The sequence below is a fragment of the Salmo trutta genome, chromosome 29 (genome assembly GCF_901001165.1).
Source record: "Salmo trutta chromosome 29, fSalTru1.1, whole genome shotgun sequence".
Classification (NCBI taxonomy): Eukaryota; Metazoa; Chordata; class Actinopteri; order Salmoniformes; family Salmonidae; genus Salmo; species Salmo trutta.
In genome coordinates, this window is record NC_042985.1 from 30,843,592 (window position 1) to 30,869,769 (window position 26,178).

The following is a 26,178-nucleotide window of genomic DNA, read 5'->3' on the forward strand; positions in this document are numbered from 1 at the left end:
GTTTATGGTTGATAGGCTGTTCCAGATGGGATTTTCTGAAGCCCTGACTGAGACAAGTGCTCTACTTCCGTCTTCCTTTCTCTGTTCTTATACAGCCCCAGAGTCACGGAACAGTCCACTGAGCACAATTTACTTCATTTTGACATAAACAAACTCAACGGCAGGTTAGAACGGTGTTTCATTCAACAAAACAGTGTCTATTATCCCATCTGGCTCAATCATTCTGAGAATGCTGTACAAACAGACAACCTGAACTAGGCAATGGGGTGTTTGGACTAACTCCAAGCCATTTTATTTACACTGAAATACATTTCCAATTCTTCAAAATATAAAAATCTGACTTTGCTGATAATCAAACATAACACAAAGTTGAGAAAGACAAATGGTGGATTTTGTACATTAAATACATTTATAAGAGAACGGCACCATCTTGTGGTAAGCATTGTATCGGACATAAAGCACAGGGCAGAACTCAACACATTTTCAGTTTAGCCATTCAAATGTACTGTTTTAACGGATTTAATTTTTGAAAAGTGAGGTCGAGCAAACTAATAAAAGTTAAAAATAGAAGTGGATCAGCTTCAGAAAAATACTACAGCAACTTCAGTTCAACACCCAGTGACCTCGTTAAGACCCCATTGATGTCAAAAGTGGAATAGCATGAGAGAGAGTTCGTTTTCCATAATCTGAAAGGAAGTTGTGCATCTCTTTACTTGATGCTTGAGGACATTTTTATTCTATTTATTTTTCTATGAGACATGTGAAGAGGGGCAAACAGTAAATCAACATTGTATGGCCTCAGCTTCCAAATAACTCAATTTGAACTTTCGAGAGTCAGACAACTTATTCATAGCTGAAAATAATAATACTTTGTATATAGAATTTAATATAAGTATTTTTAGAAGGACAGAATATTGTCCGCTGTGGGGAAAAGTTGAGCAGTTGCATTTATATTTTTTCCAAATAAACTTACTGTACGGGGGGCTATGTTCCCATGCAAGCAAAAGAGAGGGGGATGAAAAAGGAAGAGCGAATGAGTTAATACGAGTGTAAACATCCTATCCAACAATAATGTAAAACAGTTCCACAGCCAGGCCAAGAAGGGCAACAAACCTCAAACCACAGTCAAATACCAAAGAGAGCAGTGAAATGTGGTTTAATAGTTGATCAAATGTATTTCATTACTTATAGAATGTTAAGTATCATGTCCTAGCAACTGCCTTCTTTGAACAGGAAAGTTCACAGTTTAAGGCAGAGAGATGGATGTGATACAACTAAACACAATATGAGGTAAAGTCCCATTTGAAAGGTTATAATGACTCAGAGTAGAGGTCATGACCTGTTCACATTTCAATAATTAACAACTTTGTTCCTGGTGCAAATCATGTGACATCTCATGTTCTTAAACCATGTCCAACAAGTGGACAGGATGAAATGACCTTTCATTGCTTAGGTCATATTATCAGTGACTGATACTTCATTGAGTTCCCCCCCAAAATCAAACAATTTGCCAATACATTCCAGTTTGAACCAAACTGACTTCTATCTCTGAGTTCCCCTCGTTGAGTCACCAATGAATCAGATTAAGTAACAGCCAGGACCCTGCTCTCTCTCTCTTTGCAGTCACAGGCACAAGACAGCAGTAATGAAGAGCATGAGTCAACAGTTAAGTGGACAAACGGCGCTTCTCAAGTGAGCCTTAGTGGTTAATAAAGCCATAGCTCCATGCTGCACAACCTGGAGAAGAGGGTGTTAACATCGTCTTAGAAACAGCAGATCTCAATCAGTACAAAAACAAAGGACTAGCACACAGTCTTTCAGCAAAGTCTGTGCAAGCACACACACACAGATCGTTTTTTTGTATTGTTTGAAACACTTGGCACAACAACAAATAAGACTGACACAGTAAATACACACATCTCCAACTCCAAGAAGACCCGTCGTTCAGAGCGATACGAGTCTGGATCACACTGTCTCAGTCTGGTGAAAGGGAACCAGCCAGCTAGCCCAGGATGATACCAGGGAGAGATATCCAGTGGGATGGAGGTGAGGTCTCTCTGTGGGAGAGGATGGATGACGGTAGTTAGAGGCTGCTAAAATAAGTCCTCTCTTAGTGCCTCTTCCTCCAGTGTGCAGTGCACCTCGCTGTTGGAAGGCAGCAGTGGGGACTGGGAGGGCACAACGATCTTATAGGGTAAATCGTCTTTGATGAGCATCTTCCTGGTGGCGGAGACCAGGCGGGAGTAGTTATCAGGGTTGTACTCGGAGGCTCCACGCCGGGTATAGAGCAGGGGCAGGTGGTCTTCACGAGACAGGAAGAGAGGGGGCCGTCGCTGGCTCTCCCCGTCCTTCAGGGAGTCGGGTAGCGGCTTGCGCTTGCTCTCCGGCAGCAGCATGATGGACAGCACCGAGAGGACGGCGAAGGAGGCGAAGATGACGTGGTGGAGGAAGTAACCCCTGTTGTTCTGGAGCTCCATCATAGAGGAGGCAGCCATCCCCATACAGCCAGACGCTAGCACCAGCCCCAGACAACCACCACTGAGACAGAGCGAGAGAGAGAGGGTCAGGAGAGATATAGAGCTCACTAACATTGTCAAGGGCACCTGACCCAGCATTCTGCATTTTGGTTCAGACACACAACCCACATTTCATATGCCTCCCTCAGACAGACAGATGTCCACATACATGAAAAACAAGCACAGACAAACTAATGGCAGTTTAGTGTGATCAGGACAGTAGACATAATACTTACCGGACTACGGTGGGCATGACCTCACTGGCGAAGAATGCACTGAGCATGGCCAGGGCCTGGGAGAAGAGGAGCCCCAGCACAGACAGCCCCAACACCAGCACTCCATGCAGATCTAGAGAAGGACAAGGACACGTCTTTCTGATGACTCACTAAACTAGGCAAACTAGGAAACAGGCAATTTAAAACAAATTGACCTGAAATCACCTGAATAAATCTAATGGCCAATCAGAATCATAAACAGTGACATCATTATGAATGAGGTCATCATGGCAAACCCATGGCTACAGTATGAGGAGAATAGTTACTAATGAACCATGTACAGGGGTTAGAAGACCGTATGAGACCCTGCAGAGGCACTTAAAGAAAATGTGTGTATAGAAATAGTATAGCAACATAGTATCATCATCATAGCACAGATATAAAACAGGTTAAACCTACACTGTGTGAGGGCCAGCAGCAGCAGTGAGGACAGGCCGGTGATAATGGCAGACAGAAGCAGGATACCACGGCGACCAAAGCGGTTGACGGACAGGCAGAGGAAGATGCATCCCAGAGCTCCAGTCAGCACACGCAGGAAGTAACTAAAGTAGAAGTTGTGGGAGTAGCTGTGGAGGTTCCTGATGAAACAGTACTGGATGCCTGTGCCTATGAACCTGGAGGAGGAGGAGAGTTAGGAAAGGTTAGGTCCTTGGCCCAAAACATGAAACTTACTCTGTCCAAACAGTACTGTTAAAAGCAGCTGCGGTAAATGGTAACATTATCCTTCCTCGTGGCTGTATTGTTCAGTGGAGGGAGTCATATAGAAGGTCATAAAAGCTGTGTTAGATCCTAACTCACATAGTAAAGCTAAGGATGAGGCAGTTCCTCCAGATCACTCGGGTGGAACGCAACTCCAGGACTGAGTGGTAGCAAGGCTGGGTATAATCTGGGTACTCCGCATCTATCTCTACAGAGAAGAAAAGGAGAGGGAGGGAGAGGAGAGATATGAGCCTGCATTCACACTTCCAATACCAAAGCCAAAGGGCACTTGACCCAAACGCTGTTCACTTGGTACAAACATATAACCCACATTCTATAGGAAATTTCACTCCTCGGAACCTGTGCCTACTATTAAATCACACTAAATGGAACCATTCAGTCGGCCTAGAGGTTAAGAGCGTTGGGCCAGTAACCGAAAGGTCTCTGGTTTGAATCCCTGAGCTGACTAAGTGAAAAATCTGCCGATGTGCCTTTGAGCAAAGCACTTAACCCTGATTGCTCCTGTAAGTCACTCTGGATAAGAGCATCTGCTAAATTACCAAAATATAAAATGTCATGTGTCTTGATTTGGACTAAGGTAATTCCAGTTCGCGATTTAGTACACTACGGTCATATTGAAATGTCCAACAAACAAAGATCTCTTATCGTGACTACCACAGGATGCGCTCACTCATTAAGTGACTGGCTGCCTGTGAAAGGTGGGGCTGTGAGAGAGCGCAGTTGTCTAGCTGGCACAGGTAACCAGGCACACTTCTGAACCGTCTCAGAAACGTCCAATGCTACGTGCACCTCAAACAAAGTTCACTAATATTGGATATGAGGGAATGCTGTGAGTGGACTGGATGCGTTGTTTGTTAGGTGTTGCTGTGCTGATTGTGGATGAGTGAAAACCAATAATGTAACATATGGGGAAACCTGGGCGTTTGGATGTATTACCCAAAGCATTAGTTAACCTTGTATTGTTAGAGGTAAAGATAAAGATTGTTTGTTTGGGTCCCAGGCAGGTGTTAACCCTGCCGAAAGGAAGAGAGTAGGATAGAGAGTACAGCTACCATACACACACACAGGCAGAAGAGACTGTCTAGAGTAGCCTGTTTGCCAGATATCCTTTCTCTCCACTGGTTGGGTTACACCACAGGGGTAACAACAACAAAAAGTAAATCAGCTCCAGTGTAAAACACTGGAGCGAGAGAGGGCTATGTTTTAGCTATAAACTCCAGGCTTTCAGTTGCACTCGTCTGCCAGTCTGATACACCTGTTGGTTTGTTGGTTTATTTGTCAACGCTTCGCAACAATGTTGCTACTAATCCATGTGATCAATGACACGAGCGGTTCCAACAGATTCAAGACGCGACATTGAGCGGTAACACCGGCGATCGATTGAAACACTTAACGAACTAAGCATGCTGAAAATAAACAAAACTTCTGCAAAGAGATACACACAGTCAAAACTACCGCGTCAACCGACAGCTCTCACAGAGCGGAAGAGTCATTTTCATTTCCTCCTTCCTGACTGCTGATGCGCTCTTAAAGTGGCAGCACACCGTAAAGGCTCCGTGCAGGATTTCACCGCAACCGATTACACTACCAAAGACTGCAGACATTATTCATTATTCATTGACACAGACCAGCTAAAAGGGTCAGGATAGTGTGGGGGATGATGATACCTGAGAGTAGGTTCTCAGCAGGGTAGATGTCCTCACTGAGATACACTCCGTTTCTGGTGGAGAAGCTCTGGAGACACCTCTTAGCCTGGTGGATCTGACCTGTGGCCAGAAGCCAGCGGGGAGACTCGGGAAACACTGATGGACAACTGAGGGGATACGAGAAAACAGGAATATAAAAACACACCTCTCTCCATCCATGACTCTCTTTCTCCATTCATGACACTCTATTTCCTGTCCTTCCACAAAAATGCATAATAATTATAACAAACATCCCTCTTTCTCTATCCACGCCTTTATACGTTCTGTCCCATGACATAAACAATATACACTATACCAGGGGTGGGCAAACTTCTTGGCTCGAGAGCCACGTCGGGATTTTGAAATTCAACAGAGGGCCGCATTTTTTGGGGGACCAATTGTTTGTTCAAGTCAATTTGCGGGGGCCTCCATAGTTGCGCAGTGGTCTAAGGGACTGCATCGCAGTGCTTGAGGCGTCATTACAGACCCGGGTTCGATCCCAGGCTGTGTCACAGCATGCCGTGACTGGGAGACCCATGAGGGTTAGGAGTGGGTCTGGCAGGCCAAGATTTCCGCTCTAGCGACTCCTGTGGTGGGCCGAGCGCAATGCACGCTGACCCGGTCGCCAGGTGTTTCCTCCGACACATTGGTGCGGCTGGCTTCCGCGTTAAGTGGGCATTGTGTCAAGAAGCAGTGCTGCTTGACTGGGTCGTGTTTCGGAGGACACACGGCTCTCGACTTTCGCCTCTCCCGATGGGACAAGACTAACTACCAATTGGATACGACAAAATTTATGAGAAAAAAAAGAAGAAAAAAACAACAATTGTAAAAAAAATAAAATAATAGATTTTCTTTTTTTAAATAATTGTCTCACAGGCTGGATTGAAGTACCCGGTGGGCCGTACTTTGCCCCCCCCTTGCACTATACTGTGTTCACACAAAAATGCTTATGACAGACTCACCACCAATAGGAGAGCAGCAGGAGCAGTGGCAAGGTAGCCACTGCTTGAAGAACTGGCCAATCACGACACAGCACCACCAGCCCTGGCAACAAGAGCTCTGCCACGACGGCAAAGAAACCACTGACCATTTCAACCATGAGACGATGGGGAGGGTCACACAGCTCCAGTCCTGGAGAACACACAAAGGGAGATGCAGAGAGGATGAAGAAAGGAGATAGAGGAAAGAGAGAAGGAAAATGCAACTAGTAGCCTGACTGACCATAAAACTATTTGTGATCATTTGTGTGGTGTGAAATTCCTCTCTACTTTGACCTAAACTCCAATGCCCTAGTTCTCCTCCTTCAAAACCCCTCACAGAGAAAACAAAGGAAAAAAATACCAATTTTCTTCCAGTATGTTCTGTCCTGCCATTGTTCCCCCACTCCCCCTTTGAAGAACTCTCTGGCAGTAGATCACTGAGAGGCAGTCCTCCAGAATACAGCCTAAAACCAACATTTACCAGTGACCTGAGAGGAATGTAAGAAGAGCAAATGTGTGTGTGGGTGTGTTAAAGACAGACTGCGGTGGGCCTCCCTCTCAGGCTGTATCTAGCACCATTACTGCCATACACAGAAGGGCCTTAAAAACACATTGAGCACCCCTTGTCCGCTTTCACTCAGCAAACAATTGTCCACATACAAACACACCAGTTCACACAATCACCTCACAATCACAGGAAGGTTACAGCAAGAAAACCCCAAACCCCCTAACAATGGAACAACATTGGGGAGGGGACAACTCTTGGCCTAGGGGTGGCCTAGCCCAGAGAGCCTTGAGTTACCTCACACTCAAGCCATCTCAGAGAGGGAGGGGGTGTAAAGGGGGAAGGAGAGAGTCAGTGAATAAGTAATGCTCAGCTTGGCTCAAGGCTGTGTGTTCCAACCAGTGCCCTTTGAACCCTAACAAGACAGCAGTGCAACAAGATGGCACCCGGTGACCCGGGTATCCGACCCCCGACACACAGTCAACCCCTAACCTGTCACCTCCCCTATCACTTTAACATCCCCCAATCACTTTTCCCTCCAGTGACTCTTGATGTTTATTGGCAACAGAGGGAAACCCCCAAGTGAGAAATCCAGAGGCTAGGGGTTGGTGTGGGATCATGGGGCATAAGGTAAGGACTTTCTAACCCCCATAGCAGCAATAGAGGGCTATGGTCAACCTGGAAGTAACAAACATAAATCCGGGACTTTCCAAATAGTATGACGTTACGTTTCGTACGGTATGTATTCATTTGTGGCTATGCATGATCCATTTCGTACGATATGTTACGAATTTACAAAACTTATATGATACGAATTCCAATTTGTTGTAGCTAATGTTAGCTAGGTGGCTAACTTTAGCTGGGTTAGAAGTTAAGGTTAGGAGTTAGATTAAGGTTAGGGGAAGGGTTAGCTAACATGCTAAGTTGCAAAGTAGCTTAAAAAGTAGAAAGTAGTAGAAAGTGTTAAAATCAAAAGTTGTCAGTGATGAGATTCAAACACACAATCTTTGGGTTGCTAGATGTTAGGCATTCGCGTTATACGCCCACCCACCCCGCTTTTGTTTGCCTTAAGTAACCTTCTGTCTTATGTAACCATACCAAACATAACATACTAATTTGAGTGTCTCGGATTGACTTATACTATGTTATGTCGAGTCTATGAGACCAGGATGCTATGGGAAGTATGGGGGAATGCCACACAGCCTTTTTTTTACAACATCAATATGTATTTGTTCTCAATGTATTGACGTGAAACTGGTTGTGAAAAAAGTCAATAGTTGGAAGAGTTGCAGAGTTAATTGAAAATAATGCCATTGTTGATTAGATACTTTTTCATTAGACTATTTTCTCTTTAACCATATGGACAATATTGACACAAAAAATTACAACTATATATGAATACAGTTATCCAAGTATAAATTACCAGAGTTACCATAGATTACCAAAATGACTGAAGATTCCCGTAACTTTGGTAAATTACCAGTAGCTTTGCAGTACTTTTAGAAGAGTGCAAATGACATGTAGTGGCAGTGAATTGTCTCAGTTCCATTGATTTCTATACAATATTGGCGTGATTGATTAATCTGTGTGCGCTACTAATTAAAGTAGAACAAGCTAATCAATTTCAGTCTGGAGTGACCGTTTGGTTACTGTTGATGGGTGAGCAGTTAAGGTACTAATTTAGCAAAATACAATGAACAAAAATATAAACGCAACTTCAAAGATTTTACTGAGTTACAGTTAATATAAGGAAATCAGTCAATAAAAAATAAATAATTAGGCCCTATTCTATGGATTTCACATGACTGGGAATACAGATGCATCTTTTGATACCTGATACCTGAAGAAAAAAAGATACCCGAAGAAAAAAAAGAAATGTAGGGGCATGGATCAATATCTGGTGTGACCATCATTTGCCTCATGCAACACGACATCTCCTTCGCATGGAGTTGATCAGGCTGTTGATTGTGGCCTGTGAAGTGCTGTCCCACTCCTCTTCAATAGCTCGGTCAAGTTGCTGGATATTGGCAGGAACTGGAACAAGCTCTCACACACGTTGATCCAGAGCATTACAAACATGCTCAACATTTGACATGTCTGGTGAGTATGCAAGCCATGGAAGAAGTGGAACATTTTCAGCTTCCAGGCATTGTGTACAGATTCTTGTGACATGGGGCCATGCATTATCATGCTGAAACATGAGGTGATGGCGGCGGATGAATGGCACGACAATAGGCCTCAGAATCTCGTCACAGTACCTCTGTGCATTCAAATTGCCATAGATAAAATGCAATAGCGTTCCTTGTCCGTAACTAATGCCTGCCCATACCATAACCCCACCGCCACCATGGGGCACTCTGTTCACAACGCTGACATCAGCAAACTGCTCGCCCAAGCAACGCCATACACTCTGTCTGCCATCTGCCCTGTACAGTTGAAACCGGGGTTCATCCGCGAAGAGCACACTTCTCCAGCATGCCAGTGGCCATCCAAGGTGAGCATTTGGCAACAGCTCTGGTGGACATTCCTGCAGTCAGCATGCCAATTGCACTCTCCCTTATTAAAACTTGAGATATCTGTAACATTGTGTTGTGTGACATTTTAGAGTGGCCTTTTATTGTCCCCAGCACAAGGTGCACCTGTGCACATGCCATTTAATCAGCTTCTTGATATGCCACATCTGTCAGGTGGATAGATTATCTTGGCAAAGGATAAATGCTCACTAACAGGGATGGAAACAAATTTGTGCACACAATTTTAGAGAAGTAAGCTTTTTGTAGCTACGGAACATTTCTGGGAAATTTTATTTCAGCTTATGAAACCAATACTTTACATGTTGCATTTATATTTTTGTTCAGTACACAAGTGTGATGTGTGTATAGGGAGTCTTTTTTGAATCTATTGTCTTCAACATCAGGTCTTATTTCAGCATATTGATATGAATTTGGACATTTAAAACTGGTGTTTCGACACCATGACAACAGGAATCAGCAACAGTATTTTTCTCAACTTATGTTTTAGTAATATAAACTCAGCAAAAAAAGAAACGTCCTCTCACTGCCAACTGTGTTTATTTTCAGCAAACTTAACGTGTAAATATTTGTATGAACATAAGATTCAACAACTGAGACATAAACTGAACAAGTTACACAGACATGTGACTAACATAAATGAAATAATGTGTCCCTGAATAAAGGGGGGGGGGGGGGGGTCAAAATCAAAAGTAACAGTCAGTATCTGGTGTGGCGAGCAGCTGCATTAAGTACTGCAGTGCATCTCCTCCTCATGGACTGCACCAGATTTGCCAGTTCTTGCTGTGAGATGTTACCCCACTCTTCCACCAAGGTACCTGCAAGTTCCTGGACATTTCTGGGGGGAATGGCTCTAGCCCTCACCCTCCGATCCAACAGGTCCCAGACGTGCTCAATGTGATTGAGATCCGGGCTCATAGCTGGCCATGGCAGAACACTGACATTCCTGTCTTGCAGGAAATCGCGCACAGAAGGAGCAGTATGGCTGGTGGCATTGTCATGCTGGAGGGTCATGTCAGGATGTGCCTGCAGGAAGGGTACCACATGAGGGAGGAGGATGTCTTCCCTGTTATGCACAGCGTTGAGATTTCCTGCAATGACAACAAGCTCAGTCCGATGATGCTGTGACACACCGCCCCAGACCATAACGGACCCTCCACCTCCAAATTAATCCCGCTCCAGAGTACAGGCCTCGGTGTAACACTCATTCCTTAGACGATAAACGCGAATCCGACCATCACCCCTGGTGAGACAAAACTGCGACCCGTCAGTGAAGAGCACTTTTTGCCAGCCCTGTCTGGTCCAGCGACGGTGGGTTTGTGCCCATAGGCGACGTTGTTGCTGGTGATGTCTGGTGAGGACCTGCCTTACAACGGGCCTACAAGCCCTCAGTCCATTCTCTCTCAGCCTATTGTGGACAGTCTGATCACTGATGGAGGGATTGTGTGTTCCTGGTGTAACTCGGGTAGTTATTGTTGCCATCCGTTACCTTTTTTTAAATGCATTTTTTATTTCACCTTTATTTAACCAGATAGGCTAGTTGAGAACAAGTTCTCATTTACAATTGCGACCTGGCCAAGATAACCTGTTGAGGATCTTATCCCGATCTTATCCCGGTATTGGGATTCATTGTCATGTGACCATGGCGGGGAATTCAAAACTGCAAGAGTAATCATTTCAAAAAATCAAATAATCAACTATTTTCCTCCATTTGAAAGATATATCTCCTAAATCTAACCACGCTGTCCGATTTTCAGAGGCATTACGGAGAATGCATAAAGTTAGGTTATGTGAGGAGAGTACATTGACAATAGCTGCGTGTAATGTTTAGCCAATTCAAAGAAGGGCATCAACAGACAGAAAACTAGCTAGAATTATGCACTTACCTTTGACAATCTGCATCAGATGACACTCATAGGACATTATGTTATACAATACATGCATTTTTAGTTCCATCAAGTTCATATTTATATCCAAAAACAGCATTTACAGTCGCGGTGAAATTCAGAATTTTTTTCAGCTCGAATGCACCCAGTGAATCCAGCATTACAAATCACGGAATTACTATTCGAAAACATTGGTAAATTATAATATTGTCATTCAAAGAATAATATATTATCATCTCGTAATTGCTACCGAAGGGCCAGATCTCAAAATAACTTTACTGGGAAATCACATTTTGTATAAACTGGGTACTATGCTAACAACAATAAGCTATATGCTAAGCTAAGCTAAGCTATACCGTTAGCATTAGCATCATCTAATATCGATAATAACATTCTAAATATCCCCTTACCTTTGATTATCTCCATCAGAAGGCGCTGCCAGAGATCCCAGGTCCAGAACAAATGTGGTTTCTTTTGACAAAGTTCATAATTTATGTCCAAATAGTTAGCGTTCAGTAGGCTCCCACAAAATGAGGTGGGCAGTGTAAAGTCACGTCGAAAAACTAAAGAAAACCTAGTAAATAATCTATTTACGTTTGTTTAAACATGTCAAACGTTGTTTAGCACTAATCTTTTGTTCCATTTTTAACGTGAAACATCAGTAAACATCAGTAATATTTTCACACAACCTATCAAGTGTCTAGAATAAACGATAATGACAAAGGCACTCTTCTCAGATTCATGCGCAGGCGCAAAAAATGAAGTGATGACGTGTCAACTTGTAAGCTTTCTAATTCGGTGTGTATTTATCACAGATGCTTCAAACAACTTTCTAAAGATCGTTGACATCTAGTGGAAGCAGTAGGAGTTGCGAACTGAATCCTTTCTCACTGTGGTATCTTTAAAACAATGACACTAAATAGTACAGTCACAAAATTCTCTTTTTTTTTAATCTATTTTTCACAGGTTTTTGCCTGCAATATGAGTTTTGTTATACTTACAGACACCATTCAAACTGTTTTAGAAAATTCAGAGTGTTTTCTATCCGAATGTGTTAATAATATGCATATCCTAGCTTCTGAGTTGGTGTAGGAGGCAGTTAAAAATGGGCACATATTTCTTTCAAAATTCTCAATACTGCCCCCGTGGCCCGTAGAGGATAAAGCACAGCAGTTCGACACATACAACAACACAGAGTTACACATGGAATAAACAAACAAAGTCAATACAGTAGAAAAAATAAAAGTCTATATACAGTGAGTGCAAATGAGGTAAGATAAGGGAGGTAAGGCAATAAATAGGCCATGGTGGCGAAGTAATTACAACATAGCAATTAAACCCTGGAATGGTAGATGTGCAGAAGATGAATGTGCAAGTAGAGATACTGGGGTGCAAATTTACACTTGCTAGTTATCTACGTAAGTGGCTGAATTAATAAGGAGACGGGGCATCATATAGTGTTAGCTTCCTTCTGTGTTTGAGATGTCAAAGCCCTTTGGATGACTTATCTGTACAGCTGCCCCTGCCATCATGGACAGTTGCTGCTTTGCGTGATGCATTGTCGTCTCTACCTTCTTGCCCTTTGTGCTTTTGTCTGTGCCCAATAATGTTTGTACCCTGTTTTGTGATGCTGCCATGCTGTGTTGTCTTAGGTCTCTCTTTATGTAGTGTTGTCTTTTGTTATGATGCGTGTTTTGTCCGATATTTTTATTTCCTTTAAACTTCCCCATTAAGTGTGTACTCAGGAGTGAGCGGTATTAGTAGGGTAAGTCAAGTGTACTTACTGGCGAGGTAAGAGGAGAGGAAGACCCCAGCCAACATGGCGCCCTGAGACAGGCGTAGCAGCAGAAACACTACAGGGCTGTTGGACAGACACACAGCTACTCCTAACAGACCGGACAGAGACACCGACAGCAGGAAGCCCTGTCGACGACCCAACCTGAACATAGAGAAAATAATACAGTTAGAGATATATAGCTTCCCATGCACACATATTAAACACTCCTAACAGCCTAATACCATCAATAACATACACATGAAATATGTATGGTGAAATTAATACCATTGTAGTTTACAATTATACAAACATACAACAGAAACAGCATGCACACACAAAATGGGGGGTAGCTACCAGTCACACATTGTGCCCAGGAGGACATATCCCACAATCCACCCTGTCATGAAGCAGATGTGCTGCAGAGGAATCTTCCAGTAGTCACCACACACTAGGTTCCACTGTGGAGCAGAGAGAGAGAGCGAGATGGTGAGTCATTCCACCTCAAAAAGAACAATAAAACCCATGAGGCGGCACACAATTGGCCTAGCGTCGTTCGGGTTAGGGGAGGGTTTGGCCGGCTGGAATGTCCTTGTCCCATCACACACTAGTGACTCCTTGTGCTGTACGGTGTTTCCTCCGACTCATTGGTGCAGATGGTTTCCAGGTTAAGCGAGCAGTGTGTCAAGAAGCAGTGCGGCTCGGCAGGGTCGTGTTTCGGAGGATGCATGGCTCTCGACCTTCGCCTCTCCCGAGTCCGTACGGGAGTTGCGGCGATGGGACAAGACTAACTACCAATTGGATATCACAAAATTGGGGAGAAAAAAGGGGTAAAAAGTATAAAACAAAAAAAAGATTAGCATTCCTGAAACATTATTTTTTGAAATATAATTGATTTGACCCAAATTGGCCATTTTAAATGTATAGGATTCATATAGTAACTATTTGGTTGCAATCAATTAGCTTAATTTCTCAGAGATAAAATTATTTTCAACAAAATAATGTTTCAGGAAGGCTAATCTTATCTGTTTCTAACTACAGAAATGATTTCAGATCAATCTGAGATGGCGGGTTGTCATGGCTTTCTGAAATGACATGGAATGACCCTTTTGCCACATAGTTAGGAATGGAGTAAAAGAGCCAAGTCAATGGAGCCACTGAAATAATGACATAATGGGTGGTCTATTTCTTCGTCCAGGATTGCATTTCCAGGGTAGAAAAATTCCGGGGGCAGATTGAGCATACCCTATTTTTAAGGACTGTTAATAAACATGCTTGGAAAATGTTTGAGACTGTTTGAAACTGTAGCTCCATTATCCCTTATTATTATAGAAGTAAGAATTATAGGCCAGTGGCACACACACACTTGAGGGCAATGGAAATCCTTGTGCGAAGGAGGAGGAATTCAGCTGTGTGATAGATATCATCTCCTGATTGAATAAGAGTGACTGCAGATAGGTTTATCACATTAGAGCCACTGCACTGTTTGGTTTCCAGTGCCTTCCACCATTCTTTACCCTACTCAAATGCTTTCTTCCTCCCTCCCCCATCTCTTAATTTCATTGGCTCCTTTTCCCTCCCTTGCTTCATCTCTTGATCTGTCCCTATCATCCCACCCCTTACAACTCAGGGCCAGAAGGACCTCCATTCCTGCTGTATGATGTTGATACCCCTGTGAGGACATGAACAAATGTCCTGTGACATCATGGAGAAGGAAAGCCAGGAGCGGGGGGTCAGGGCTGGTTGCTTCCTATCGCCAGGGAAACATGCGCGAGAAAATACACCACATCAGGGCTACTGTCTGCCTTGTTGAATTCCTGTACAGCCCGCACACTCTGTCTCTCTCACACACACACACCAATATTTGCCTTGTGTCTGGACATTTGAGTAACTGCTGATACTTTTGTTTACCAAGATCCCATTCCAGTATTTGCAGTGGGATGGGCCTGCCCCCTTTTTGATATTATAATGGACTGGTGAGGCTTGTCCAGGTGCAATAAGTCAACATTTAGTTAACTGTTCCCAAGAAGCAAAACAGGACAACGTTAGAGAGGCATTGACTATACTAGTCTGAAATAAGAATATAGGCCTAGTGGTAAGAAATATGAAAAGGGTTCCCTTAGAGCCAAATAAATTCAGATGAACTCGAGTGTTCCTTGGTTATGAGATGGCTAAGGGTCAGTACAGAAAGATGAATGCTCATCCTAAGATTGACCTCTCATGTGCTCTGTTGAGGACATATCTTCCCAGAAACTCCATCAGGGTGGAAGAACACTGTTGTCCCTGCATTTCCTGTTGTGCTGCTATCATCACAAACACACACATTCACCCATATTCCATGGCTCTGCACAGCAGTTTCGTAATGTAATTATTATTTAAAACAGACTAATGTGATCTGATAAATAGTGCTAATAGGATATTTTTTCATCTGGTAATCAAATTCAGCACATAACCAAAACACAATGTATCCTAGAGTTACAAACTCTAAAGCATGTTAACCAACAGCAGACTTGAGCAATGAGTAGGCCTAACAGTGCATGCCGTGTCATCTATTGATGTTATCTAGTAGGCCTATTGATGACCAACTCTAACCCCAGCAGTATGTCTGGGACAAGATCAATTAACACAAATGGGAATTCAAAAGTTGCAAACCCCGAAGTTATAGGCTAAACCCAAATGTACTTTGAGTAGCCGACTTTGAACGGATGAATAACATTCGACAGGGCTTGGCATAGATATTTACATATTAGCCTGAAAAGGCGGCTACTTGTAAACCAAATTAGGTAAGGTAAATGCGTCGTCATAAAAACATCACTAGCACACGAATGATTGCTAATCTGGCAAAAGCACAAACTCTCCAAAAACAACCACCAACCATCGAATCCAAGTATACATTTGTTTACCTCTGTCACGTAGTTGCTCTGAAGCGCCGCAGCTTGGCCGTACTCCCATCCTCTCGTGCACGGCACTATCTCCTCTGGAATGCTGTCTATGAAGTTGGAGACGTTTCTAGGGTACTTGTAAAGTTTACAGTGACTCAGTCCAGAACCATTCACCCACGGTATGGCAAAATTGAGATACCTTTGTCTGGAATAATTACTGAAAAGAAAACCCGAAGGTAAAAGGGTCGGGTCGGGTTTACAGTGGTACGACCCGGGAATCAGGGTGTAAAAAACGTCGCAAAAAAGATTCAGCATCACAGCAAAGTTCGGAAACCAGCTGAATATGGAAACAATTCTGTTATATCGTCCATATCCACCGATTTTGGTATAAATCTTCGTTTCAAAGTTCATTGTTAGAGACAATGCCGAGACAGCTGTTAGTAGTTCGACATCCACACACCGCTGGGCATGGCAGGACAGGCTAGATGAGATAGCACAACTCCAGTCAAGTGGGCAGGTCGGCGAGTAACCGAAATGTCATTGGTGGGAAGTCTATCTGCTCGTAAATCAGTGTTCGTACGCACTGTAGCCTAGACCTATTTCGCACTGACAGATCGCCATATTTGTTAACTTCATTCAGAGGATGGCAGAAGGGATCAGGTTGTCAAATCTATTTGTACTGTGTCATTCAGTTAACATGGTCACCAAACACTGCTCGAGGAGTCGGGTAACAGGTGAGGTGAATAGAGGCCTACTGGAATTATATTTTGGAGTGGATGTGTCACTGTCAATAGAAACGCTTGTATGATTTCAAATGGTTACCCTCTTCATATCTGGTTCATAAATAGCCTCTGTGTTAACAAATATAATGGCATCTACTGGTCATATTGCATGGCAAAAATAGGCCTGTTATACCCACAGGTCTTAAAGTTTTTCTCAAAAGTCTAAACGCCTCATGATCATAGATCAGCCTAAACATACACTTTTCCAGGCATCCCCCTGCTGGCAAAGCAAAAGATAAGCAGCAGTGTTTCAGCTACATCTGTATAGACAGTTTAATTGGTTTCAGTTGACCACTTTGGTGCCACAGAAGCCTGAATGTTGCCTTGAGGGCCTTTGGGACAAACTAGGGATTAAATATAGGGATGAAATTAAAATGTAAATGAGCTGTCAGCTAAATCTGGTGCAATGCATCCCTTCAGATACTCAGACTGATGATTTGTTGTACATTGTACAGTGTTACACATGTGTACACTGATTGGTATTCTATCAACTTAACTTGCCTGTGATCAATGTGCTAATCAATCTTATTAATAAAAAATGAACTGTTGTTAAAGTTCCTCATTTGGCTCAGAAACTGTGTGCGGGTGTTGGCATGGTGCTAAAATAGATGTGCCCTTCTCCCGAATGACACAAGGCATATTTAAGAGTGAATGAATGAGGACAAAGTAAAAGCAGAAAAGAGGAAATATTTCAAAATTTTATTTACGAACATAATCTCTGAGGAACAACAGCAGTTCTCGCGCTCTCTGTACATGCAACTGTAGAAAATAACAATTTAGAATTTTTCTTAACAGTTTAGTATTTTTGTTATTTTCTCGCCTTTGTTTTTGCAGGAAATCAACACAGCTAGAGGTGAAAGTACTGGATCTTTTACAGCACTGACGATAGCATCAACAAACCCCTTCCCCATAGCTGCTCCAACAATATGTACACAATTCAACTACATTGTACAAATAAAAAAAGTTACATTGTTACATCACCTGCAGCGAGCGCACTGTCTCGTTGCTGTTAGAACCCCACATTCTACGCAAGTTTAGACTAGTACAAAGAGGAGGGTGCAAAACGTCCTGGGATATTTATTTACAACTATGTACAATGTCTCCAACGCATTACAGGAAGAAAATTTACACAGCGGAGACCTTTAACTGAAACATACCACAGGTGTCAGAAAGATAATAAATAGGTTATTTGTCACCATTTAAAGAGTAGTTCTCCATGCTTTATTAGTCATTTCCCATTCTAAAGAATCAGCTACTGTCTTGTTCAATAAAGAAAAACTAGAAAAAGGCTTGAAATTGTGATCCTATTATGTAAAATAACAGTATGTCCAGTTAAAATAAACGAATATTAAATGAACAATAGAGGTAACTTGTTGCAGACTGATGAGGTCACAGGGTAATCTAGGGCATGGCCAAGTGGTTCACTGTAGGGGGGAGATGGGAATGAGGCCGGTGTTTGTTACATTGCCTAATAGAAATTATTCTTCACTGGTGTGTCTTGGAAATAATATTTGGCCGCGTGTACGAGACACCGGTGTCTGGACAAAAATCACAGGGGATGTTGTCTTTATCAACCAAATGTATAAGCAAATTCTCATAAAAAATTATTTGAATGGTTAAAACTATTGCTCTGTATGTTTGCTGCAAGCTTTGAATACAGAGGTTAGATTTGACACCAATTAGCCATCACAATTTCAAGCCTTTGTGGTTCAATAAATGATGAAATAAAGAAATCAAGGCAGGGCTCAAACCGTTAAGGTGAGAGAGACGAAACCGAAACACACTTGATGTCTTGTAAACAATATTGAGGGTGTGAGGGTGTAGTAACGGTATACATTCTGCTCATAAGAAGTTATTGACATGCCACTGGTGTTTTATGCTTCGTACAGAAGAAAAAACCCGAGACAAAAAGACAACACAACATACTGATCTAAAACACACAAGGATTCTGTTGACAAAACTCCCCCGCAGAAAAAAAGCTAAAAAACAAAATCAAATAAAAAAAGAAACAATTGAGGGCTTCAAATCAAACTGCTGAAGTCTACATGACCCTGACTACCTGTGCTATGACATTTATTTATGCGTTTACTGCTTTATGACTAGATTTTCCTCTTTCAAAATGTCCAGGAGTACAACTAGTCAACTGCCCATACACTGGAGTAGCAACACACATTGCACTTGAATAGACACATACACAGCTATGTAGAAAGTGTGTACATAACGTCATACACAGCTATGTTGAAAGTGTGTACATAACGTCACAAAATGTCACTTGATATTGCCATTAGGATGAATGTGCAGATCAGACAAAATCTTTTTTTTCTTCTTCTTTAAAAAATAAAATAAAATCAGGACCAACCAAAAATAAGGAAACAATCAATTCTCACAAATCAATATTCCAATTGGATAAAAAAAAACGGAAACATCCTTAACTATCACTTTTGCACCATTCTTCCCCCCTTTGTGTACGAGTTAACTTAGTCTGCTTTTTGGTTCATGAAATTGAGGAGGTCAAAGTTTTATAATAGTCTAGGCCTTACTCTTAGCACGGTAAATAACCCAATAGAGCAAAGTATGATGGCCTACTGAATATGAATCAAATGGAACATTAAAACTTCCAGAAACCCCTGACAAATACATACACCTACACTTGAGAAGCTAACGTGAAACAAAGTACCTGCCTGTTAATATCACTGTCCACTAAATAGTTCTGAATAAACTATGATGAAACTCGCTTTTAGAGTGATTGGTCATAGAAAGGTTTATTGACTTTAACAAAAAAGGAATTTGATTAAAAGGCTAATTTAAAAAAGATCTCATTCATGGGCATGTAAGTCAAACCTAGTTCTTTTAAAATCAAAGAAACAATTTACCTATGTTACACAGGAGAATGATCTTTATTTTGGCTCCACCCTTTGAGTATTCGAAGAGCAGCACCTTATACTGTAAATTTATCTCCACTACTGTACAAAACTAGATAAATAGAGGGGGTCCATACTTGAACATTAGAAAAAGTTTGAGTTTAAACTTTCTCTGTCTCAAAATATGCATCAGCCAATTCAAATCACTGACATAGTTGCATTTGACAACACTACGTTAGCTGTTGCACATTACATAACCTGGCACATTTAGCCCTATGCTAACCTGACCAGTTGGCAGTGATTATTTCCTCTAACAAATTCCACATCAGCCTATCAAAGATCTGACTTTACATCCACCAACCAATGGAATTTCTTAATATAGATCAACTTGGCTACCAGAGGAATATTTTAAGCCTCCAAATTCAAGGTTTACATTTGTTCAACTTGGTCTGTAAAGTATAGCCTCCCAATATTGCATGACACATCCTTGACTATGCTGCTACTAACGTTGGACAAAATTCAAAAGGCATGTTTTCACATATATGACAAAATCACAAGTTTTTGCTTATCCGTTTCACACACATCCATGTGCTTTTAGGGGAAAAAATATAAGGGTCATTTAAGTTTATCGTACATTGGCCAAAAAAAGTCAGAGCGTTATGGTCTTGTCAAATAGCTGTCATCGCAGCAAGGAGTCATATGCTGCTAAGGCGATTAGAGGCCCCTTCATGCCAAGCTTTTTTGTTAAAGATTCAATGGCAACATTTTTCTCTCAATATCTGTATCAATTAAGTACCCTACTGTGATTGTTTTCAATAAAAAATTGTCAAAAATACAGTAGCTTCTAAAAAATAAATTGCTTGTCCAGCAAGAACTTTGCTAGGACTGTCTGGGAGTGGTCAGAGGGGCCTAATTGGAGGAACCTAATGGAAGGGATGTGTCACCTGAAAACTAAATTATTGGCAGAGAGGGCAAACTCTGTTATTGGTCTATTAAACTTACATTCACCAGACAGTCTAAAAAACCCACCCAGCCAAACAAGCTGACATTTCAAACAGCTCTTACACTAAAAGTGCATTATAATTGTGATCATATCTGTATTATTCCAACCTCACTGTGGAAATATATATACAACACAGGAAAATGATGTTTGACTGCACTGCCCCTTTAAGGAAAAAACGTTACTAGTGGTCCTCAAAGCTCGATTCAAATAACCAATATGTGACGATGTGGATGATTTTTATAATGCATATAAAATGTTGTAGCCTAAATAAGAAAATAAGTGCTATTTTTGGTCTAACAGCGTTACGCTATTATATTTGGTACGTCAGGCCTATGTAGAATACTAATGAATCATTAAGTGATCTTGCGAGACATCGATTCAGCTTTGATCTAAACTTTATTCAAATCCTTAAGTCTATTGACGTACCTGTGCAACAATCTAATTAACATAAAAAAATCCCAATAAAAATCTGTAAATTTAAGCTAGAGATATGTTGTTTTGCATGGGATGCATCTCAATCCACCGCATCCACCCATGTCGGCCTTCCGCATCTGCGGTGGAAGGTGGCAGAGCTACAGCACTGTTTGTCAGACCAGGAGACATTTTGAAAATCAGTCCTCTCACGAAAATGTCTGTAGCGTCCAAACGGTTGGCCGACAAACTAATATGACCACACTATGGGAAGATGAGACTATCAAGAACACGATGGGGTTTTAGTTTTGCTCTACAACCCCCACAACTGTCACGGGACATGTAACCCGGTATCGGTAATTAAAAAAATGGAAGTATGGAGGTAGTTTTGTGCCAAAAAAAGGGGTTTAATATGTGTCCCAAAATAATATATATACACATTTCCTGATCGCCTAGATATAGGACAGACACTTCAAAACCTTAATCCTTATGTTTTTTTTGTTTTTTTACAGTCTGTTTTTCCATTTACGAATCAGTTATTCAATTTGTTTCTATAGCATAGTAGTAAAGCCGAAATTCAATATTTTATCAAATATTTGTATATATTTTTCATACCTAGAGGGGTCCTAAAATTCTAAATCAAATAGCTAAATAATCCACGGTATGACCATCTTAAAACAATTCCATACGTTAAACTCCCCTCACCTCCAAAGGCTTTGAGGTTCAACAAGCACCATTCTGAGAAGTGGCAGACAGTTGCAAATGGCAAAAATGACCAGGAGCCAGGCTCGCTACATTGAGCTGTTGGTCCAGTTGAAACTTCATGTGTGTTTTTGTAACTTTGATTAGCAGATGGTGCCGGTTGACATCTGTTAAGGATGCTCTCATGGAAAAGGGTTCTATTGCATCCATCTAAGTCAAGATTTGAAATTGGCTGATGCAGAATTTGTAACCTGACATAATCACTGCCTTCGGGTCAGGTTAGCATAGGGCTAAATGTGCCAGGTTATGTAATGGGAACAGCTAACATGGAGCATTTTATCACATGCAACTACGTCAACGATTTGAATTGGCTGATGTGCATTTTGAGTCAAACATTTTTTACTTAAAAAAAATAAATCTTATGTTCGCAAGTATGGACCCAGGGAGTTTGGAAGCTAATACATTCCATAATTAAATCAAGAATACATTTTTAAAACCAATATGGAATGAGGCCTGTATCTTGTGGATAAACAAAAAATTCAGATAAAAAAATAAATAAATCTGATTCTAAACATTTCTTTAGTTCAGTAGTTTTAGGTGGTATACGGAAGAGATCAGGAACAACAATGCCAATCTGAAGTGGCCTGGAAAACTGTTAACCTGTAAATGATGCCTACGACAGTGACATTCAAAAAGGGAAGTTAAGGATTTCAAATATTGAGTTGGCTGTCAGATCCCAAGTCTTGTGGCCTGAAAGTTCTTCAACATCATGATGAATATTATTCCTAAAGACCCAAACATACAATTAAAGTCAAATTAAATGGGTAGGTGAAATAAATTAAAAACGAAGACAAAAAGAAAATCCCATCCAGAATGATAAAAAAATGTGATGGTTTTGCTTGTTAGTGGCATTTCTTTCTTGACCAATCCAGATGTACCCTTGTTTGACTTGCCCAACGCTGAGTAAATAAAAAATATTCACTGTAAAAAGGCATTTTCTTGGTTTAGATTTTTTTCAGATATAATTGTGTAATAAAGCAATGACTAATATAACTATTCTATTCTTTAAATAATTTTATAACCATTTTGCTACATCTGAGGACTATAGTTGTGGCCCTTAGTTTGGGCATTGTTCAATACGGTGGGGTTTTGTACTACCTATGTAAGTTCTGGTGATTCCAACACAGGTAACTCATTTTGACCAGCCCTGGACAAAACCTATAGATGGGAACATTACAACTGTGCACTGGAGTCTTTAAAATACTGACAACGTGTACACATTTTGGCCCATGGGTATGAGGGGGAAAGTGCTGCCCGAAAGTGAACTGTACATACAAAGATAATTTTTATTCATTTATTTTTTTACACTTAACTGAGTGATGTTACAGTACATACGTTATTTACAACTGTGCAGTAATGTGTGGCAAAATAAATTATCTAGAAGGCAGCAAGTATACATTGGTTAACGAATATAAAAACTGTACATAATTTACGGAATACAATTTTTTTTCAGTTTTCTTTTTTCCCATTAAACTAATATTGGCTCTGTAGTGTTTCAAGTCACTTCCTCAGAAACAATTAAATGCCCAAGTAAAGAAACAGACAAAAAGAAGAATATTCTCCTCTAAACCACCATCTGTTTAGTCTTGAATCGCAACATTCTTGTATTATTCTTTTATCCTGTTTTTCCATTTGCAGTCATAGTTGCAGGTGAACAGGTGTGTGTGTTCTACCTATCTTGGCAGAGTGTCAGAGGCTGGTTCTTCCTACATGCAGAACCAGGTGACCAGACTCTAGTGGGGATGCTCCGGTTCATCCCCATTCTCTGCCTCACTCCTCTGTCCAGGCCATGAGGTGGAAGATGCCGTCTCTTCCCCTCCGACATTAACCCCCGACACACTATGGACCCTTGGCTGTACTCTGCTCTGCTCCGGGGCAGGATGCTGGTTCTACCGGGTGTGGTGGTGGGCTGTGGACAGAGGGGACTGAAGCTCTCTGACTGAGTGTGGCCTTATGGTCCCGACCAGAGAGAAAGCGTCCACACAGACCCTCCTGTCCTTTCAACAGGAAGAGGCTGGAGGTCCCGCAGATATCACATGTTGCACCACCACATCGCACATGCATGCCCTTCAGGCCATGTGCTGCGTTCTCCTCCTCAAGGCTCACCTGGAGCTCTGTGTAGTGCCTCATTCTCATCCACCAGGAGATGATCCAGAATGGTGGGAGGGCTCCTCTCCAGCGTTCCTTTGTTGTTTGATTTTACGGGGACCAAAAAATTCAGAAAAATATTTCTATATCTTATCCCCTATTCTCTGTCCAAACATCACCTAAAAGGGAGGTGGTGTTGGGTGGTTCAAAGCAAAGCTGTTTTGCTTTTTATATTCTGAACAAAAGCATAAAAACTTGAGGGATGAAAGTGCAAGTTGTGTTTTTCCCCGGTAAAAAGATGCTTCCTCCTCTCATGGAAGGGAATCATTAGCAAGTTTTTTTTTCTTTGAATTTTTTCTATATAATATATAGGTTTTATTCCTCTTCAAACCGGCTAGCCCTTACCATACGTTCTGTTTGATGTCTCTTTGAAAAGTGATGATATTTGACCTCTAACTCTGTGAACGAGTGCATGTTTCTGTCACGCGGGCAACAGCACAAAGTCATCGTTGACGTCAACCATTGGCACGTAGAAGGAGGGGACCTCGTTGACGCACAGAGACTTGTGTACAGCAGGGTCCAGCTCCTGCACCTTCAGTTGCCACTCCATCCTCTGCACTGCGTTCAGGGCAGCTGCCTCATGCTGCTGTCGCATTAACAGACACGTCTGAGAAGAGAGAGAGGCCATAATGAACTAGCAGAAATACAACTGCCATTCACAGATAGCCCGCATTTCAACCACATAGCAAATGTGCCATAAAAGATGAAGTACAGTCATATTGTTACCTTCATGCGGTCATATTTGTCATCCACGTCTTGGATCCAGGAAATGAACTGGCGAGCGTTGAAGCGATCTCTCACTGACTTGTTCTCATCACCCTGAGTTAAAGATGACAAGAATTAAAGCATGTCAGATTTGATTTTTTATATGTACACTACCATTCAAAAGTTTGGGGTCACTTAGAAATTATCTTTGTTTTTGAAAGAAAAGCACATTTTTTGTCCATTAAAATAACATCAAATTGATCAGAAATATAGTGTAGACATTGTTAATGTCGTAAATGACTATTGTAGCTGGAAACAACAGATTTTTAATGGAATATCTACATAGGCGTACAGAGGCCCATTATTAGCAACCATCACTCCTGTGTTCCAATGGCACATTGTGTTAGCTAATCCAAGTTGATCCTTTTAAAAAGGATAGATCATTAGAAAACATAATTGCAAAAGGGTTAGCACAGCTGAAAACTGTCTCAAAACCAGAATATGCTGACGAGTTTCAGAAGAAAGGCCTTTGTTTCTAGACATTTTGAGCCTGTAATCGAACCCACAAATGCTGATGCTCCAGATACTAAACTACTCTAAAGAAGACCAGTTTTATTGCTTTTTTAATCAGGACAACAGTTTTCAGCTGTGCTAACATAATTGCAAAAGGGTTTTCTAATGATCAATTAGTCATTTAAAATGATAAATTGGATTAGCTAAAACAACGCGCCATTGGAACACAGGAGTGATGGTTGCTGATAATGAGCCTCTGTACGCCTATGTAGATATTCCATTAAAAAATCTGCCGTTTCCAGCTACAAGTCATTTACAAATTTAACAATGTCTACACTGTATTTCTGATCAATTTGATGTTATTTCAGACAACAACAAAAAATGCTTTTCTTTCAAAAACAAGGACATTTCTAAGTGACCCCAAACTTTTGAATGGTAGTGTATATAAAATATTAAGAGTAATTGGAAGAGCTGCCTAAACAAATCCTATGTGAATGGCCCTGTCTGTCAACTTTTTGCCCACCTTTTTTACCACCCACAGACGCACCTGACTCTCTGTTGGCATGTTGTACACCTCAGAGTCCAGTAACATTGTGCAGGCACTGAATGGGACGGCCTGATTGGCTATCGTCCTTGCCGCTCTGCAATGGACCCGCAGTACTTCTTGCTCACATGAGACAATAAGCTTTTCCTGGAAGGAGAGATATAGAAAGTCAATACAATAAGACTGGAGAGAGGGGAGACAGACTGGACTTTCAACTTTACTTCAAAATCTTTTTGAGCAGACTGATAAGGTTAATGTGAAATGTCACAAATTTGTACGATTGCTTGGTTGGAGAAATGCATATTGCAGTTTGGATTTCTATTACATAGCAGCTTTGAACATTCATCAAAGGATTGTTCAAAGCACTCCTTCTCAGTGCGACTTCAGAAGTGAGATGGATAGATATTAGGGAGGGTACAGTGAGCCTGTGTTCTTACCCTCTCTATGCTGTGCTGCAGTCTCAGCTTCCCCCTCACTGCCTCCTGCTGTCTAAAGAGCTCCTTCAGGGGCTCCGATAACGATGGAGGTGGAGCAATCTGAGAAACCATGGCAATGATTTGAGGTTATGATGTAACCAATCTTTCCATTGCAACAAAGTTAAAACTTTTGTTGTAAATGTGCTGTGCGGTTATTATAGGTTACAGAATGCAGTAACTTAACGTGTATTATTGTAATGAAATAAAATCTATGAATCA

The 26,178-nt window shown here is 41.5% G+C and overlaps 2 protein-coding genes across 12 annotated transcripts in view; both read right to left on the reverse strand.

Annotated features, from left to right (window-relative positions):
• Positions 1-262: 262 nt before the first annotated feature.
• slc22a31 (solute carrier family 22 member 31) lies at positions 263-16,330 on the reverse strand. Its single transcript, XM_029721741.1, has 9 exons — positions 15,776-16,330; positions 13,230-13,333; positions 12,883-13,037; positions 6,159-6,327; positions 5,179-5,324; positions 3,590-3,698; positions 3,191-3,405; positions 2,753-2,864; positions 263-2,538 (listed from the first exon to the last, which is right to left on the reverse strand). The coding sequence occupies exons 1-9, from the start codon at positions 16,163-16,165 to the stop codon at positions 2,094-2,096; spliced, it is 1,845 nt and encodes a 614-aa protein (XP_029577601.1). The 5' UTR covers positions 16,166-16,330; the 3' UTR covers positions 263-2,093.
• An 891-nt stretch (positions 16,331-17,221) lies between these two features.
• The window catches only part of LOC115167370 (ankyrin repeat domain-containing protein 11-like), a 138,059-nt gene continuing 129,102 nt past the window's right edge, over positions 17,222-26,178 (reverse strand). For 10 of the 11 annotated variants that reach the window (XM_029721754.1, XM_029721746.1, XM_029721748.1 and 7 more), the window contains 4 exons: positions 25,921-26,019; positions 25,463-25,630; positions 24,448-24,540; positions 17,222-24,328 (listed from right to left, as the gene is read on the reverse strand). In XM_029721754.1, the coding sequence (XP_029577614.1) occupies positions 24,143-24,328; positions 24,448-24,540; positions 25,463-25,630; positions 25,921-26,019 (546 nt within the window). In that variant the 3' untranslated portion in view covers positions 17,222-24,142. The remainder of the gene's footprint in view (positions 24,329-24,447; positions 24,541-25,462; positions 25,631-25,920; positions 26,020-26,178) is intronic. The other variant, XM_029721750.1, reaches the window with a different exon arrangement.

Excerpts from the sequence above, each read along its gene's own strand:
- slc22a31 (XM_029721741.1), bottom strand. The coding sequence starts at position 16,165 with ATGAACTTTGAAACGAAGATTTATACCAAAATCGGTGGATATGGACGA. Across the intron at positions 6,328-12,882 it reads CCTCTCCTCTTACCTCGCCA|GACTGGAGCTGTGTGACCCT; the intron begins GTAAGTACACTT and ends TGTGTTCTCCAG. Across the intron at positions 2,539-2,752 it reads GTCATGCCCACCGTAGTCCG|TGGTGGTTGTCTGGGGCTGG; the intron begins GTAAGTATTATG and ends GCTCTGTCTCAG.